Genomic DNA, 16,768 nt, shown 5'->3' with positions numbered 1-16,768 from the left:
AGGGAACTCTGGCTTGGAGGCCGGGTGGGGCTGCCACCAAAATAAGGCAAGAGGGAGGAGGAGCAGGTGTGCGTAAAAATAAAAACACGGTTCCAGCATGTCCAGCGCTCACTGTGTGTGGGGGCCGTCTGCTGAGCATTCTGCTTGCCTGATGCCACCAGCTTGTCATCTCAACCCAGAGGGAGGTTCCGTGGCTGTGAATTTCCAGTTTACAGATTAGGAACTGAGGCTGAGAGATGGCAGAGCTGGAATCAAAACCTCTGCCCCCAGTGTCCCCCAGGGTGGGGGGTCCCCTGGTGCCCAGGCCTCTGGGGAGTGTGCATGAAGCAGGGGAAAGGAGCCATAGGACAGATAAATCAATTCACCCAGGTCAAGGTGACCAGAGAGTTAATGAGTAATGAGTGGGAGGAGAAAGGGGAGCCCAGGCTGTGTAGCGGGAGGAGAGTGAGCCTGGGTATGGGTCCTGACGGGAAATTCTCAGAAAACAGTGTTGCAAGGACCCCATCCTTGAAATGGGGGGCTTGGAGGGAGGGGGGCGGTTCCCGCTGTTCCCAGGCCTGGCAGCATCTCTGTGGGGAAAGGGGTGGGGGTGGGGTTGCAGCAAGTAGATTACCGGACCTAGGCAGGGGTGGGGTGGGGAGGGGGGTGCCTAGCCCCACCACCCAGAAATCTTCCCCACTTCCTTCCTCTTTTCATCTTCTGCACCCCAGCTTGGGTTTTCAGACAAAATACGGGGTGCCCGGTTAAATTATTTTTTTTCCTCATCCACTGTCATTTATTTAATTATTTATTTGTTTGTTTATTGCAGTGACATTGGTTTATAACATTAAATAGATTTCAGGTGCACATCAATATATCTCCATTTCTGTGTACATTACGTCATGTTCACCACCCAAAGACTAGTTACCATCCATCCCCACACACATGTGCCTCATCTCCCCTGTCACCCTCCTCTCTCCCCGCTTCCCTCTGGTAACCACCAATCCAGCCTCTGTCTCTATATGTTTGTTCGTTTGTTGTTTTTATCTTCTACTTATGAGTGAGATCATACAGTATTTGACTTTCTCCCTCTGACTTATGTCGCTTAACATAATACCCTCAAGGTCCATCCATGTTGTCACAAATGGCTGGGTTGCATCCTTTTTTACAGGTGAGTAGTATTCCATTGTGTATACACACCACATCTTCTTTATCCATTCCTCCCTTGATGGCCACCTCACTTGCTTCCAAGTCTTGGCTATTGTGAATAATTCTGCGATGAACATAGGGGTGCGTGTATCTTTATGCATTCGTGTTTTCGTGTTCTTTGGATAAATACCCAGCAGTGGGATACTGGATCGTAGGAGAGTTCTCTTCTTAACTTTTTGAGGAATCTCTCTGCTATTTTCCATAGTTGTTGCACCAGTTTGCAACCTGTTCTCCCACCAGTGGTGTATGAGAGCTCCCTTCTCCTCACCTTCTCTCCAACACGTGTTATTTCTTGTCTTTTTAATTACAGCCATTCTGGCAGGCCCATGTACTGTACATACTTTGTACTAAGTCTGCCCCAGTTATCCCACTTGCCAACGCAGGCAGCTCCCTCTGCACCCTCCATGCCCACCAGCCTGCTGACTGCAAGTCCCATCCTTTAAGCTTCCTTCTCTCCCTCCCCTTCTGGCTCATCTTGCCCAACATCCTCCTCCCAAACATCTGGGCGCAAATGCACATCCCCCAGGAGAAAGCCATGAAGGATTCCTCCTGCTGCCTCCTTCCCTCCCCAGGGGCCTTGCTCCCCCTTCACCTCCACCCCTCTAGTCAGTGACTGGAAGTCGGGGCCAAGACCCTTACCAACTTCCACCACCAGGGGCAGGAACCGTCCCTCTGAGTCCCGGGTCTTCGAAGCTTCTCTGCTCCTTTAATCGTCAAAAGAGCAGAAACCATCCTCAGTCCCATTGTTCAGAAGGATCAACTGAGGCTCAGAGAAAGGAGGAACCCAGCCTGGCGGGGAGACAGAGGCAGCTGGAATTCCCTCTCAGGGTTGTCAAACCACACAGCCCAAATGCTTAAGGTTATAATGAGGCCAGGAGATGGGGTGGGTTTTGCGAGGGGCTATGGGAGAGGAAAACAGAGGAAGGTAGCAACCTGTACCCCCACCCCCACCCCTAATCCCGCCCCGATTTGGGAGAGTAAGCAGGTGTTTCTATCTGCCTCTGCCTCCTCTTTCAAAGAAAGGATGTCGCAATCAGAGCAGACAGACGCCAGGTTTGTTCTATTTCTCCAGGCCTCCCCGCGTCCAGGTATGAGGGCAAGGCCAGGAAAAGAGCCTGCCTTACAGGAAATCAGACCAGTTCCCCATTAACCCCTTGATGGGGCTTTGGAAACCAGCCCTCCAGGGATCGGGGGTCCCCACCCCCAACCCATTCTGCTCCTATGGCCAGACTTCACACACCCCCTACCCCAGGTGCACAACCTTGCTGGGAATCAGAGAGATGCAAATTAAAACAACACCGAGGCAATGATCCAAATCGTTGCAGTGGGGAAATTGGGAATTTCCTGTAGGGCCGGCAAGTATGTAAACCAATTTTGTGTTATGGAGGGGAATTCAGGGGTATCCAGCAAGGTTACTAATTTTATAAACTTTGGTCTGGGATTATCTCCTTTCATGACAATAACAACTCTGTGAAGTCAGCGCTGTTATAACCCCATATTACGTGAGCACACTGAGGCCCAGGATGGTTATCAGTAGCTTGACACCTCTGATGAGTGTCAGAGCTGGAAACTGAGGCAGGCTCAAGATAACTCAGTGAAGAGTGCATGGTTTGTAACCACGGGAGTCTGTCTGTCCCTCAGCAGGAAGCTGGTTAATTTCACACACTGTAAGATGAGACAGTTGCCTGTAAGAACGCGGAAGCTCTTCATGCACTGATATGAAATAATTTCTAAGGTATATTGTTTATGAAAAAGCCAATTGTTATCTATGGACAGCTAATCTTTGACAAAGGAGCCAAGAACATACAATGGATAAAAGGAAGTCTCTTCAACAAATGATATTGGGAAAACTGGACAGCCACGTGCAAAAGAATGAAAGTAGACCCTTACCTTACACCAAACACAAAAATTAACTCAAAATGGATCAAAGACTTGGATGAAAGACCTGAAACCATGAAAGTTCTAGAAGAGAATATAGGCAGTACACTCTTTGACATTGGTCTTAGCAGTATTTTCGAAGACCATGTCTACTCAGGCAAGGGAAACAAAAGAAAAACTATACAAATGGGACTACATCAGACCAAAAAGCTTCTGCACAGCGAAGTAAACCATAAACAAAACAAAAAGACAACCCACCAGCTGGGAGAAAATGTTTGGAAATCATATATCTGACAAGCAGTTCATTTCCAAAATATATAAAGAACACATGCAACTCAACAACAAAAGAACAAACAACGAGATCAAAACATGGGCAGAGGATATGAACAGACATTTTCCCAAAGAAGACATACTGATGGTCAACAGGCACATGAAAAGATTCAGAATCACTAATTGTTAGGGAAATGCAAATCAAAACTACAATGAGATATAACCTTATACACGTCAGAATGGGTATAATCACCAAGACAAGAAATAACAAACGTTGGAGAGGATGTAGAGAAAACGGAACCCTCACACGCTGCTGGTGGGAATGCAAACTGGTGCAGCCACTATGGAAAACAGTATGCAGATTTCTCAAAAAATTAAGAATAGAAATATCATATGATCCAGCCATCCCGCTACTGGGTGTTTACCCAAAGGATATGAAATGGACAACTCAAAGAGACTTATGTACCCCTATGTTCGTTGCTGCGTTATTCACAATAACCAAGATGTGGAAGCAACTCAAGTGCCCATCAATTGATGAATGGATAAAGAAGATGTGGTGTATATTATATACAATGGAATACTACTCAGTCATGAAAAAGTCCCTTTGCCACAACATGGATGGACCAAGATGGTATTATGCTAAGAGAAATAAGCCAGACAAAGAAAGATAAACACGGTATGATTTCACTCAAATGCGGAAGATAAACACATGGATAAGGAGAACAGATTAGTGGTTACCAGAAGAGAAGTGGGTAGGGGGAGGACGAAAGGGGTAAACGGGCATATATCTATGATGACAGATAAAATCTAGACTATTAGTGGTGAGCACAATGCAGTCTATACAGAAACTGATATACAATAATGCACACCTGACATTTAGGCAATGTTGTAAGCTAATATGACCTCAGTAAAATAATTTTTTACAAAAATCAAGGCATAACCCAGAGAGACCAGGAAGAGTAATATGTGGAGCATGCTGATGGTTGTTTTTAAAACTTGTTAACGTTTGTAAATTCGTAAGATACCTCTGCAAAGAAACTTGAGATTTGGGTACCTGGTCACATCTGAGACCTGCATGACAGGCAACAAAAATGGGAGGAAGGTTACCTTTTCCTGTAGATCTACTTCAACCTTTTGGATGTTGAACCATATGATTATATTGTCGATTCACACACAAAAAATGAAATACAATTTATAATACTGGTAACATCCTAAGTGAATGTTGATGTAAGAAACATACAGAAGCTAACCGTGGGGACTTTCCTCAATGATGACTTGTTTTAACCATCATAGCTACTGAGGCATCTTGAGAAGGGCAGGTAAAGGGAGCTCCAGGCTCCCATTGCCTTAGGAAACACGCTCACCTGGGTAGGGACTCCTACACATACTTCAAAGCCCAGCTGAAATGTCCCCTCCTCCAAGAAGCCTTCCCTGACCCTCCAAGAAGCAGAGTTCTTCGTCTCCCCTGGGGAAGACACTCCATGGGGCTAGGAATGTCTGTGCTGTACTCTGCCCCCTGTCCCCAGCCTAGCATGGAGGGAGATTCTAGGACCAACAGAGAGGTGGACCCGTGGGAAGAATTTGGTTAATATATGCATGATCAAAAGTGGACAGGAGGCCAGGCCCAGATACCTGAGGTGGGGGGCTCTCTGACCCTCACTATTCCTCCAGCACAAAGGGGATGTGACAGGGGGAGGTCCCTGTCTAACAGCTGTCCTTGACCCTGAGGGAGTCCAGAGTGGGGGCGGTTGTGTTCATGCTGCAGGAGGACACGTCCTCAGGTTATTTACCCCAGGGTGTGCCCGCCCCAGGGACTGGAAAATTTAAGGAACAGTATTGAGAAATCTGGGGCAGTCCCAGAGAAGAGGGGGGGTATGGGGGTGGAGGTCTGGGCTGAGAGAGAGGAGGAGGCGGGCACCAGATAAGAGGAGGCTTCCAGAGGTCTCTGCTCACTCCTCCCCGTCCTCTCCCTCAATCCCTCCGTCCCTCTGTCCCTCCACGGTCCCTGCACCATGGGGCCTGCCTCGGGTCCCAGCCTGCTGCTGCTTCTGCTGAGCAGCCTCCCCCTGGCCCTGGGGGACCCCCTGTGAGTAGTCCCGACCCCACCCCCATTAAGGCTGCTTCTGAGGTGGGAGTGGGCATTTGTGGGGAGCAGCCCCTTCAGAATTCAGGTGCATTGGGGTGTCTGTGGCTCAGGGGTCAGGATGTTTATAAGTTGGGGCTGCCTGTGAGGTTGAGAGCTTGTGGAATTCGGGTGCTGTGGGACGGGGGTTGGGTGTTATAGAACCGGGGGCCTGTAGGTCCAGAGCGCATGGGGTGCTCAGTGATACTCCCAATGGGGTGACTGGGAATCTCGGAGGCTTGGACCTCACAGGATTTGGGAGCGTCAGCGTTTGTAAGCTTAGGGACTTGCTGTTTGGGTTTATGTCATCTGGGGGGTGGATGTGGTTGTGTTTACAAGCTTGGTCTGCTAGAGGCTTAGGTTTAGAGTGTTTCTAGATTTGGGGTTTAGAGGTTCGGAGCATGAGGTGTTGGGCATGTAGAGGGTTGGGTGTTTAGAGACTTGCGGGAGTTTGAAGGTTTAGGGGTTAGGGCTCCAGGACTGTGGGCTTAGGCAATTGTGGGTTTGGAAGTCCAGAGTCTTGGGGAGTTGCTGGTTAGGCTTTGAGGTTCAGGGGTCAATGGAATCTGCAACCCCTGGCTGTCGCAGGTCCTTGGATCCCTCCAGGACCAGGGGCCGGGCAGAGCCCCGGGGACAGCGCTGACTCCGATGAGCTGGAGTGTCGGTTCCCTGGGACGACAGCTCCACCCCCATACCCCACTCTGGCAGGTTCTCCATGATCACCCCCAACATCCTGCGGCTGGAGAACCAGGAGATGGTGGTGCTGGAGGCCCACGAAGTACAAGGGGACGTGTCTGTCACTGTCACCGTCCAAGACTTCCCGGCCAAGAAGCAAGTGCTGTCCAGCGAGAAAACCATACTGACCAAAGCCAATGGCTACCTGGGGACGGTCACCATCAAGGTGGGAGCACACTGGAGCCCGGACCTACTGACACCCCCCCCTTCTCTGAGACCCTCCCCCTGCTAATGCATTCCCCTCTGAGACCCACCCCTCCGAGCCCCTCTCCATCTGAGCGCCTTCCCTTTCTGAGCCCTCTCTTCCTTCAGCGCCCTTCCCATCTCTAAGTCTCTCCTCTGAACCCCACCCTTTCCCATCCGACCGTCTCTGAGCCCTCTTCCCCTTCTGAACTCCCGTCCTCTGACCCCCTGTCTGGTTCCCTCTCCCCATCGCCCTCTTGGATGCCTATCCCCTCTCCCAGCACCTCTCCACTCCCCATACCTGGGCAAACTCGGGAGACCAGAGGGATGGCAGGCTCTGTTGTGAGGAGGGGCAGGTGTGGACCCAGCTCAAGGTCCAGAGGCTGGACCCGGGACCCGGGGCCCTGGGACAGACCCCTAAGGATGCGCTGGTCCTTGCCTAGATCCCGGCCAGCAAGGAGTTGAGATCAGCAAAGGGGCAGAGTTTCGTGACTGTCCATGCGTCCTTCGGGGGCACCACGGTGGAGAAGGTGGTGCTGGTCGGTGCTCAGAGCGGGTACCTCTTCATCCAGACCGACAAGACCATCTACACCCCGGGCTCCACGGGTAAGGGGCCGGAGGGTGGCTGGAGAGGGCGGGGGCAGGCGCGTGGGGAGAGGCAGGGCCTCACCATCTGTCCCTTCCTCTCTTGCCTCCTCCCAGTCCTGTATCGGATCTTCACCCTTGACAGCAAGCTGCTGCCCGTGGGCAGGACCGTTATCGTCAGCATCGAGGTACCAACCAGCCAGGGCCCTAAACGCACCCGGGCAGAGACTCGGGAGAGACAAGACATGGAGACAGAGACAGAGACACTGGGTCAGGCACAGCGGCAGAGACCCAAAGGCAAAGAAACACATCGAGGCACAAACAGGGAGATGATCAGAGATGAGGCAGGGACTGGAAGAAGGGAGGGCAAGAGGGAGGGAGGAGGTATGTCCTCCTCATAGGATCTTCATGAATATTTATTGAAATCATGCAAAGTTAACAGGGACCCGGTTCTGATGGCTGCGAGCTGACTTTTGGGGTTGGTGGGATCCCCGGAGAACAGAGAACACACACCCCATCTAAAGGCACTGATCTACCCAGCTCCAGTTAGATGTCACCTTGTGCCATCAAGAATGCATTATCCACAGTTATCCCAATTTCCAAGTGAAGCCAGAAAACCAGTTTTTTACATCATACCTCCTGCCATTTCACCGTTGACAACAATGAAGTAATATGTGTATTAGGTCAAACCACGCGAAATTGCTATTCTTGTGGGTCGAAATGTCAAATGTAGGCACTTCTGTGTGGCTTGGCACACACTGGATGCTTAGCCAGGGGTCCAGCACAAAAGTAGGTAATAAATGCTAGTTATTACTCGAATTCAGAGAGTCACAGGTAATAATGAGCTTATATTAACTATGTTCCAAGTCAGTGAAGTAGGGGCTATATTTATCTTCTTTTACATTGAGCACAAAGAGGTGAAGTAACTTGCCCCAGGTTACACAGCTTGTAAGCGGCACAGTGGGGATTTGAACCCAGGCTGACCAATCCAGGTCCAGGTTCTTAACCAAAGTGCCACACCCCTCCCTGTCTCCCCACAGACCCCCGATGGCATTCAAATCAAGCAAGACTCCCTGTCTTCTCACAACCAGTTTGGCATCTTGCCCTTGTCTTGGAACATCCCGGAGCTGGTCAAGTATGTCCTGCCCTCCAGGAGGGGGTTCAGGGCCCCCCCAGCCCGGGCTGATTGGTGGGGGGCTGCCGGGCCCGGCCGGATCACTCGCCTGCCTTCTCCGCAGCATGGGGCAGTGGAAGATCCGAGTCCATTATGAAGACTCTCCACAGCAGGTCTTCTCCACCGAGTTCGAGGTGAAGGAATATGGTAAGAGGACGAGAGACCCGGGCGGGGGTCCGTCAGGCTGGGCCCAGCGCCGGCCCCCCACCACCACTGTCTGTCCCCACACAGTGCTCCCCAGTTTCGAGGTCCAAGTGGAGCCCACAGAGAAATTCTACTACATTGATGATCCGAATGGCCTGGAGGTCACCATCACGGCCAGGTGAGGGGCTAGGGGTGGGGCCAGGTGAGGGGACAGGTAAGAACCAGGTGAGAGCTGGGTGACGACCAGGTGAGGAGCCAGGTGAGAGTCAGGTGAGGGACTGAATGAGGGCCACATGAGGATGAGCTGAGGGGACAGGCGAGGGACCAGATAAGGGGTGAGGTAAGGGCCAAGAAAGGGCCAGGTGAGGGTGAGGTGAGAGACTGGGGGCTCCGGGTCCGTGGAGGTTTGGGGCAGAAACTCACCTTGTCAGGAGGGAAGAATCTGAGACTGTCCTCACCTTGCAGGTTCCTATACGGGAAGAACGTGGATGGAACAGCCTTTGTCATCTTTGGGGTCCAGGATGGTGACCGGAGGATTTCGCTGGCCCAGTCCCTCACCCGCGTTGTGGTACGTGACAGAGGCCCCCTCTGAACCCCTCCCTCCCGTCTGAGCCCTTCTGCTCCCTGAGCCTTCATTTCCTCCCCCAGATCGAGGACGGCACTGGGGAGGCCGTGCTGAAAAGAGACGTTCTGCTGAATGGGGTACAGCCCTCACGAGCGGATGCGCTGGTGGGGAAGTCATTGTACGTGTCCGTGACCGTCATCCTGCACTCAGGTGAGGCCCGGTCTGAGGGTGGAGGCCCAGCACCACCATGTGGTCCTGTCTGAGAGGGGAGGCCCATCTGAGCGAGGAGGGGACCGAGAATGAAGGTGGGGTCCAGTCTGATAGGGAAGGCCAAGTCTGAGGGGGGAGGCCCAATCTGAAGGCAGGGTCCAATCTGAGAGAGGAGGCCTGGGCCTGAAGGGTGGCCAGGACCCCATCCTCATGGCTGGCCCCCTCAGGCAGCGACATGGTGGAGGCGGAGCGCAGCGGGATCCCCATCGTGACCTCCCCCTACCAGATCCACTTCACCAAGACGCCCAAGTTCTTCAAACCAGCCATGCCCTTCGACCTCATGGTGAGACCCAGGATGGGGCTGCACCCCCCACCCTGCTCCTGAACTCTGGCCACACCTCTGGTTCCGCCTCAACCCCCTCCACCTGCCCCTGCACCCACAGGTGTTCGTGACGAACCCCGACGGCTCCCCAGCCCGCCGCATCCCCGTGGTCACCCAGGGCAGCAATGTGCAGTCGTTAACCCAGGATGATGGCGTGGCCAAGCTGAGCATCAACACCCCCAATAGCCAGCAGCCCCTGACCATCACTGTGAGTCTGCGCCAGCCTCGGGACCCTACACCGGGGAGACGGGGACTTTATTGGTACAGCAGAGTCCTGACGTTTGTACAAAGGGATCCTGCCATGTGCACGGTGGGGGTCCTTTCATTTGCAGAAAGAAACATAGAGGTGTTTTCTTTGGCATCGAGGGGTTCCTGTCTGCACAGTGGGGTCCTGCCATCTGCCTGGATATCTTATAAGGACCCTTGTGACTACATTTGACGCACCTGACTAATCCAATATGATCTCCCCGTGTCCAGATCTTCAGCTCAATCCCATTTGCAAAGTCCCACATTCCCAGGTCCCAGGATTAGGATGGGGACATCTTTGGGGGACCCACATGCATCCCTCTTTCCCTGCCCAGGTAAAAACAAGGAAGGAGGGTATCCCGGATGCCCGACAGGCCACCAAGACCATGCAGGCCCACCCCTACAACACCCTGGGTGGCTCCGGAAACTACCTGCACCTTTCCGTGCCTCGCATGGAGCTCAAGCCTGGGGAGACCCTCAATGTCAACTTCCACCTGCGCACGGACCCGGGCCAGGAGGCCAAGATTCGCTACTACACCTACCTGGTCTGTGGCTTCCCAGAATCCCCAGCCCCTCCTCCTTGCTTCTCCAGCACCCCCAGGAGCACTCCCCCATCCTGGATCCCCTCCATCCTCCCTCCCACCTTCCCCATCCTTATGCCAACCTGCCCCCCCAGATCATGAACAAGGGGAAGTTGTTGAAAGCAGGACGCCAGGTGCGAGAGCCCGGCCAGGCCCTGGTCGTGCTGCCCCTGACCATCACTACGGACTTCATTCCTTCCTTCCGCCTGGTGGCTTACTACACGCTCATCAACGCCAAAGGCCAGAGGGAGGTGGTGGCCGATTCCGTGTGGGTGGACGTCAAGGACTCGTGCGTGGGCACGGTGAGCTTCCCTGCATCCCCCTCTCTCTGCCCATCTTACGACTCTCCACCTGGCCATCCTTTCTCTGTCTTGTGCCTCTGGCTCTGCCTCTCTCCAGCCTTCTGAATCCATTTCTCTCCAACGTTCGCAGAGTTTCTGCCTCTCTCTTCTCCTTTTCCATCTTGTTCTTTCTTCCTTTTCTGATTTAGTCTCAGTATCCCTCTTGCTCCCAGTTGTCTCTCTTTCCTTGCCTTTCTGCCTGATCCTGGTTCTGCGCATCTCCCTTCTTCTCTCTCTGTCTCCACCTTTCTGTCCTTCCAGCCCAGCCCAGGATCTCCTCTGTCCTCGGCTGACTGACACGGGGGCCTCACAGGACTGACTTTACCCTCCCCCCCACCCTCCCCACAGCTGGTGGTGAAAGGTGGTGGCAAGGAGGAGAAGCAGCATCTGCCTGGGCAACAGATGACCCTCAAGATAGAGGGTGACCGGGGGGCCCGAGTGGGGCTGGTGGCTGTGGACAAGGGCGTGTTTGTGCTGAATAAGAAGAACAAGTTGACCCAGAGGAAGGTAAACCCTGGCGTCACTGAGAGGGAGTTGACAATGGTGGAGGCAAAGAGGTGGCTTTCAGCTGAGGTGGGAAGTTCAGGGTGAAGATGGGAATGTGACAGTCATGGGTCCGGGTTGGGGATGGTCATGGGAATGTACACATTTCTAAGGGTCCTACATCAGTGTAGTCTGGAATCACGCACTGAACGGCCTGGGACCGGGATGAGGACGGAGGTGGGTTGGATGGACATGTTGGTGAGTTGGTGGAGACCCTGCTGGCCTGGCCTCACGCTCCACTTGACCCTCTCCTTCCCCACAGATCTGGGACACAGTGGAGAAGGCAGACATTGGCTGCACGCCCGGCAGTGGGAGGGACTATGCTGGCGTCTTCATGGATGCTGGGCTGGCTCTCAAGACCAACAAAGACCTGCAGACCGCCCAGAGGACAGGTGAGGATGCGGCCAGCGCTGGTCAAGGGTGGGGCCGTGCCTCCACCTCCCAGATGCTGAGGCATGTTGAGGGCAGGACTCTGGGCTCAGGGGGCCCCGGGTTCAAGTCCTGCCTCCACCACCGTCTAGCAAGTCACTTCTCCTACTGAGATGGAGCCTCACTTTCTCCATCTGTCAAAGGGGGCAGTAGCACCCTTACCTCACGGCCAGTGTGAGGAGTAAACCAAGGATGTCCAGTAGGTGCTTAATCCAGCTTGTTCCTGGTCCCCCTGCCCCCCAGATCCTCAGTGCCCAAAACCAGCTGCCCGGCGACGCCGCTCCGTGCAGCTCATGGAGAAGAGGATGGACAAAGGTGGGAGTCTCCACCATCCCTCGCCCACCTCCCCACCCTGGGCCTTGCCCATTCGGGATCCCAGCCAAAGAGGGAGGAAGGGAGGGCCGGGCCCTGAGGCAGTTCTCCCCGGGGTCTGTCCTGAGTTCCTCCCGCTGTGAGTGGGGTCTGTGCCCCTGCAGCGGGCCAGTACAAGGAGAAGGATCTGCGCAAGTGCTGCGAGGACGGCATGCGGGAGAACCCCATGGGCTTCTCGTGCCAGCGCAGGGCCCAGTTCATCCTCCACGACCAGGCGTGCGTGAAGGCCTTCCTGGACTGCTGCACCCACATCACCCAGCTGCGGCTTGAGCACAGCCGGGACACCTCGCTGGGCCTGGCCAGAAGTGAGTGACGGGGGCCTGGGGAGGAGGTCCTGTCTAATGGGGGCAGGAGGTCCAGTCTGAGCGGGGAGGAGGTCCAGTCTGAGGGGGGAGGAGGCCCTGTCTGAGGGAGGAGGAATCCTTCAGTTGAGGAGCTAGGGATCCAGGTCTGAGGGAAAGACAAGGACCTGGTCCAATGAGGGAGGATTCCTTGCCTGAGGGCAAAGGCGTTTCCTGCCTAGGATGGTCATCCTTGTCCCGCCCCTGTCCGTCTGAAGTTTGATGTTGCCAGTGCCCAGGACATCCACCCCCTCAGGGAAAGTTCTAGATGATAGAGCTGGTCACACTAGCTGCCAATGGGAAGACTAAAATGGGTTCTAAGCTTGCCTTTACCAAAGAAAACTAATTTATGTTGCCTTTCAAAGAGAGGTGCCTACCTTGATGCCTAGGATCGTTCGTTCATTCATTCGTTCATTCATTCATTCATTCATTGGGTCATTCAGTTCTGGATAAGATAAAACACGTACATACTTGAAAGTTTACATATCGGGCCAAATACATCTTAGGCAAAGCCAAGAGAATTTTTTTAATAATAAGCCCATTTTGAGCAAAACTGGAGTGATCTCCACCACACAGCGGCATTTACAGAATTGACAGGAGTCCTAACTGCCATTTGCTGAAAAGCTTTGAGCCCAGTGTGGCCTGATCTCTTCTTTTCTTAAACATCTTTTATTATGTCTTAATCAGAGGAAGACCTTTCCAGTAGGATGGGCATTGTTGAAACTGAACATGTGGGGAGTGTACTTCAGGCAGCCCAGAACGTTTGTGAAGGTCACCTCGGCAAGGTCACAGTTCATTCAAACTTGTCCAAATTTCTCTATTTAGCCATCATGCACAAACTGGTCATTGCTTTAGTGATCATTCCATAAACGATTGGAACCTTTCTTTGGTACCTCCTGTCATTTTCACGGGGGACGGGAAACTGTGATCATCCAATTGGATTCCAATAGCGAAGGGCATGTGAGCGGCTCTTGAAATCGAGGGAACTTACATGATCGATTACAGGATGAAAAGTACCGAAAAAGAACACCTTTGTTTCAAAACTAAGGAAGACTGGGAAACTTCCACAGTGGCGAGCTGGCGGACCAACGTCCAAAGAATTGTCTCATCTCCTTTTATTTGTTTCTTTAAACAGTCTCCAACTTAACAGAAAAATGGGAAATGCAGATAAAAAGCAATTTCCCCCTGAATTGTTTCATGCCCCAACACCCCCAAGTAGTTTCATGTGGATTTTCTAGAGGCAAAGATACTCTCCTACGAAACCACAGCACAATTGTCAGAATGAGGAAATTAACATTGATTTGTTACCTCCAGCAAATCCTCAGACTCATTCAAGTTTCGCCAGCTTCTTTTTTTTTTTTTTTTTTGGTCATTTATAGGAAGAGGATCCACTCCAGAATTGCGCGTTGCATTTACTGGCAGGGTCTGTTTAGTTTCCTTGGATCTGTCCAGTCCCTGGCAGCACTTCCATCTTCCCATGACTTTCACGCTCTTGACGTTTATGAAGTATATATTCCGGATATTTTGGGATTGTGCTGCAGTTTGGGCTGTCTTGTGTTGCTTCATGATCACATTCAGGTTTTGCATTTGGGGCAAGACTCTCACAGAAGAGATATTATGTACCTGAGCCCCTCCAAAAGTCATCACACAGCTGTGGATGTGTTTCCCCTACTAAGAACCCCTCCAGGGCTGTTGAGATGAATATTTAAGGGCACAGTGGGGAAGTGGGTCTGTTGTAAACCCAGATTGCACCCCCATCCTTCTCAGGTGACCTGGATGAAGACATCATCCCGGAAGAGGACATCATTTCCCGAAGCCAGTTCCCTGAGAGTTGGCTGTGGGGCATAGAGGAATTAAAAGAACCAGAGAAAAATGGGTAAAACTTGAGTAACCCCCACTTCAACCCACCCCCAGGCCAGCTCCTATCAATGCCCCAGACCAGATTCTTTAATTTGCATGCACCTCCAATGCCCCCTCTTTTCTAGAATCACTGTGGAACCCCACAGCCCAGCCCAGAAAAACCAAGAATGTTGCTACCTACATGTGGCCCCCTCCAACCGGGCCATTGGGGCCCCTCCATACCAGCTGTCCCCCTCCACTCTGCTCGATGCCTTCTCCTGATGTCCCCTTCTCTCCCTCATGCAGAGTCTCCACCAAGATCATGAACGTGTTTTTGAAAGACTCCATCACCACTTGGGAGATTCTGGCTGTGAGCTTGTCGGACAAGAAAGGTGAGGGAAGGTGGGGGCCCCGACCTCAGGAGGCAGGACCCCAGGGCTCCTGGGTATTTTCTGTGTTTCTTGGTGGCTTGTCCCTTGACCCCTGGTTACTGGGGGGGAGTCAAAGAGTCTAGACTGTGGGTGACATAGTCAGTGCTTTTTGTAAATAGATTTTGTTTGTATAGGAGTTTTTGTTTGACAGAAAAATTGAGTGGAAAGTCCAGAAATTTCCCACATACTCTCTGCTACCCCCACATGCACGGCCTCCTCCACTGTCAACATCCTGCGCCAGAGTGGCGCAATTGTTACAATCGAGAATCTACATGGGGTCATTATCACCCCAAGTTCATACTTGACGTGATGGTTCACTTGGTGTCGTACATTCTGTGGGTTTGGACAAATATATAACAATGTGTATCCACCATTATTGTTTCACACAGAATAATTTGCAACAACAAAAACTTTTTTCAATGAGTGTGAGCCATTATTGTTGTTATTATTGGAGTCAAACATTTTAGAGATCAGAGAGTAGATGTCTTTCAGAGCTGCAGAGACACTTTCTTAAATAATACAAATCATGCATCAGAATCTCTCCTTTTTAAATAAGTAGATTTTATTAAACCATTTTATGTTTACAGAGAATTGCCATATACCCCTCCCTTTCCCCAGATTCCCCTATCTTTTACTCCTGTTTGCATTAATGTCGCCCATTGGTTACAATTGACGGGCCAATATTGATACATTGTTATTAACTGGAGGTGACAGTTTAGGGCTCACTCTTGGTGTTACATTCTGTGGGTTTGGACAAATGTATCAGGACATGTACTCGCTGTTACAGTATCACATGGAATAATTGTTCCATTGCCTTAAAAATGACACAAATTGTGTATCAGGAGTCGATACCTTTTAGTTCAGTTTCCATCCTCCACCTCGTTCCAGAAGAAAAGCTAATCTGGTGCAAGGATGCCATCACCTCCACTCCAATTCTTGTTTATCTCCATTTATGTTTTTTAACAAAGAGAGAGAAGGGGGCTAGCTTTCTGCAGGCAACACAAACTAGCCAGTATTTAACGAAATTGTTTTGTTTTCCTTGGGGTAACCTCCTACTTACGGTGCAAGAAGTTGGGATCTCACATACTGTAAGGATGCCACGTTAAATTTGAGTTTAAAAAGTGTGAAAACAAATAGTAGGTAAGGAAGGTAAATAGCACCAGTGACTACAGCAAACCTTGAGGGTGATGAGTAAATGGCTGTAGGTTGGAAAATAAGGATTTTGTTCAAGTCTCTGATTATTTTTTCAGATTATTGAAGAATAACTGAAAAAAATATTATTAAATCTTAATAGATTTCTCAGTGTAACGTTATTTTTAGGGTGATAGTGGTTTTGTAAGTTTCACTTGCATCAACACTTTGGTCAAATTTGATCTGGTGACTGTTGTACCACAAGTAACCATGTTTTGAGCATCATTTTTGCTCAGTGTAGACCAGCACAATCCAATAGAAATATGATGTGAGCCATATACGTCATTTTAAATTTTCTCGTAGCCCCATAAAAAAGGATCAGGTGAAATCAATTTTAGTAAGACATTTTACTTAACCCAGATATATCCATAATATTCTCATTTCAACATTTTGTAAAAATTTGCAGAACCACTATGACACTAATAATAATGTTACAAAAATAAATCCATTAATAGCTAAGGATAACCTATTAATATGTCAAACCTATGAATGATATATCTTACTTTTGTTTCTTCTAAGCCTTTGAAATCTGGTGTGTGCTTTATACTTACAGTGCATCCCAATTAGGATTGCTAGCTTTTCCTTGGGAAGTCTTTGGTCTATATTTTAGGATTTGTAAAATTTGCAGTTGAAAAGGGGAGCCGGCCTACTCAAGTTGTTGCAAACATACTTCAAGGTTTTGCAATCACTGCATCAAATATCATTTTAAAAATTGAGATGTAATTCATATCCCATGAAAGCCACCCTTTAAAAGCGTACAACTCACTGGGTTTTAGCATATTCTCACGAGCATTGGTTTTTAAGTTTAAATCTGATTAATTGAAATGAAATAAAAGAAGGAGTCCAGTGCCCGTTCAAGCTAGCCACATTTCAGAAGTGCCCAGTGACCAGGAGGGACTTGGGGCTTCCCTTCTGGGGAGCACAGATGTGGACCCTTCAATGATGCCTTCTTCCCTCCTGCACATCTATCTATGAATAAAATCACAAAGAAAATGAGAATCACTAAATCACGGAAACT

At 50.7% G+C, this 16,768-nt stretch overlaps 1 protein-coding gene across 1 annotated transcript in view; it reads left to right on the top strand.

Annotated features, from left to right (window-relative positions):
* Positions 1-5,049: 5,049 nt before the first annotated feature.
* LOC103540378 (complement C3) overlaps positions 5,050-16,768 on the top strand; it is a 31,792-nt gene continuing 20,073 nt past the window's right edge. The window contains exons 1-19 of the mRNA XM_070622760.1: positions 5,050-5,422; positions 6,167-6,359; positions 6,820-6,982; positions 7,079-7,149; positions 8,002-8,096; positions 8,200-8,282; positions 8,367-8,457; positions 8,745-8,847; positions 8,928-9,054; positions 9,282-9,397; positions 9,498-9,644; positions 10,018-10,227; positions 10,359-10,565; positions 10,953-11,111; positions 11,410-11,539; positions 11,820-11,891; positions 12,053-12,253; positions 14,057-14,165; positions 14,435-14,520. Coding sequence (XP_070478861.1) covers positions 5,349-5,422; positions 6,167-6,359; positions 6,820-6,982; positions 7,079-7,149; positions 8,002-8,096; positions 8,200-8,282; positions 8,367-8,457; positions 8,745-8,847; positions 8,928-9,054; positions 9,282-9,397; positions 9,498-9,644; positions 10,018-10,227; positions 10,359-10,565; positions 10,953-11,111; positions 11,410-11,539; positions 11,820-11,891; positions 12,053-12,253; positions 14,057-14,165; positions 14,435-14,520 — 2,437 coding nt within the window. The 5' untranslated portion in view covers positions 5,050-5,348. The remainder of the gene's footprint in view (positions 5,423-6,166; positions 6,360-6,819; positions 6,983-7,078; positions 7,150-8,001; positions 8,097-8,199; positions 8,283-8,366; positions 8,458-8,744; positions 8,848-8,927; positions 9,055-9,281; positions 9,398-9,497; positions 9,645-10,017; positions 10,228-10,358; positions 10,566-10,952; positions 11,112-11,409; positions 11,540-11,819; positions 11,892-12,052; positions 12,254-14,056; positions 14,166-14,434; positions 14,521-16,768) is intronic.

The sequence above is a fragment of the Equus przewalskii genome, chromosome 6 (assembly GCF_037783145.1).
Source record: "Equus przewalskii isolate Varuska chromosome 6, EquPr2, whole genome shotgun sequence".
Classification (NCBI taxonomy): Eukaryota; Metazoa; Chordata; class Mammalia; order Perissodactyla; family Equidae; genus Equus; species Equus przewalskii.
Note: the sequence above shows the minus strand (reverse complement) of the source record. Positions and strands in the feature narration are given on the sequence as shown.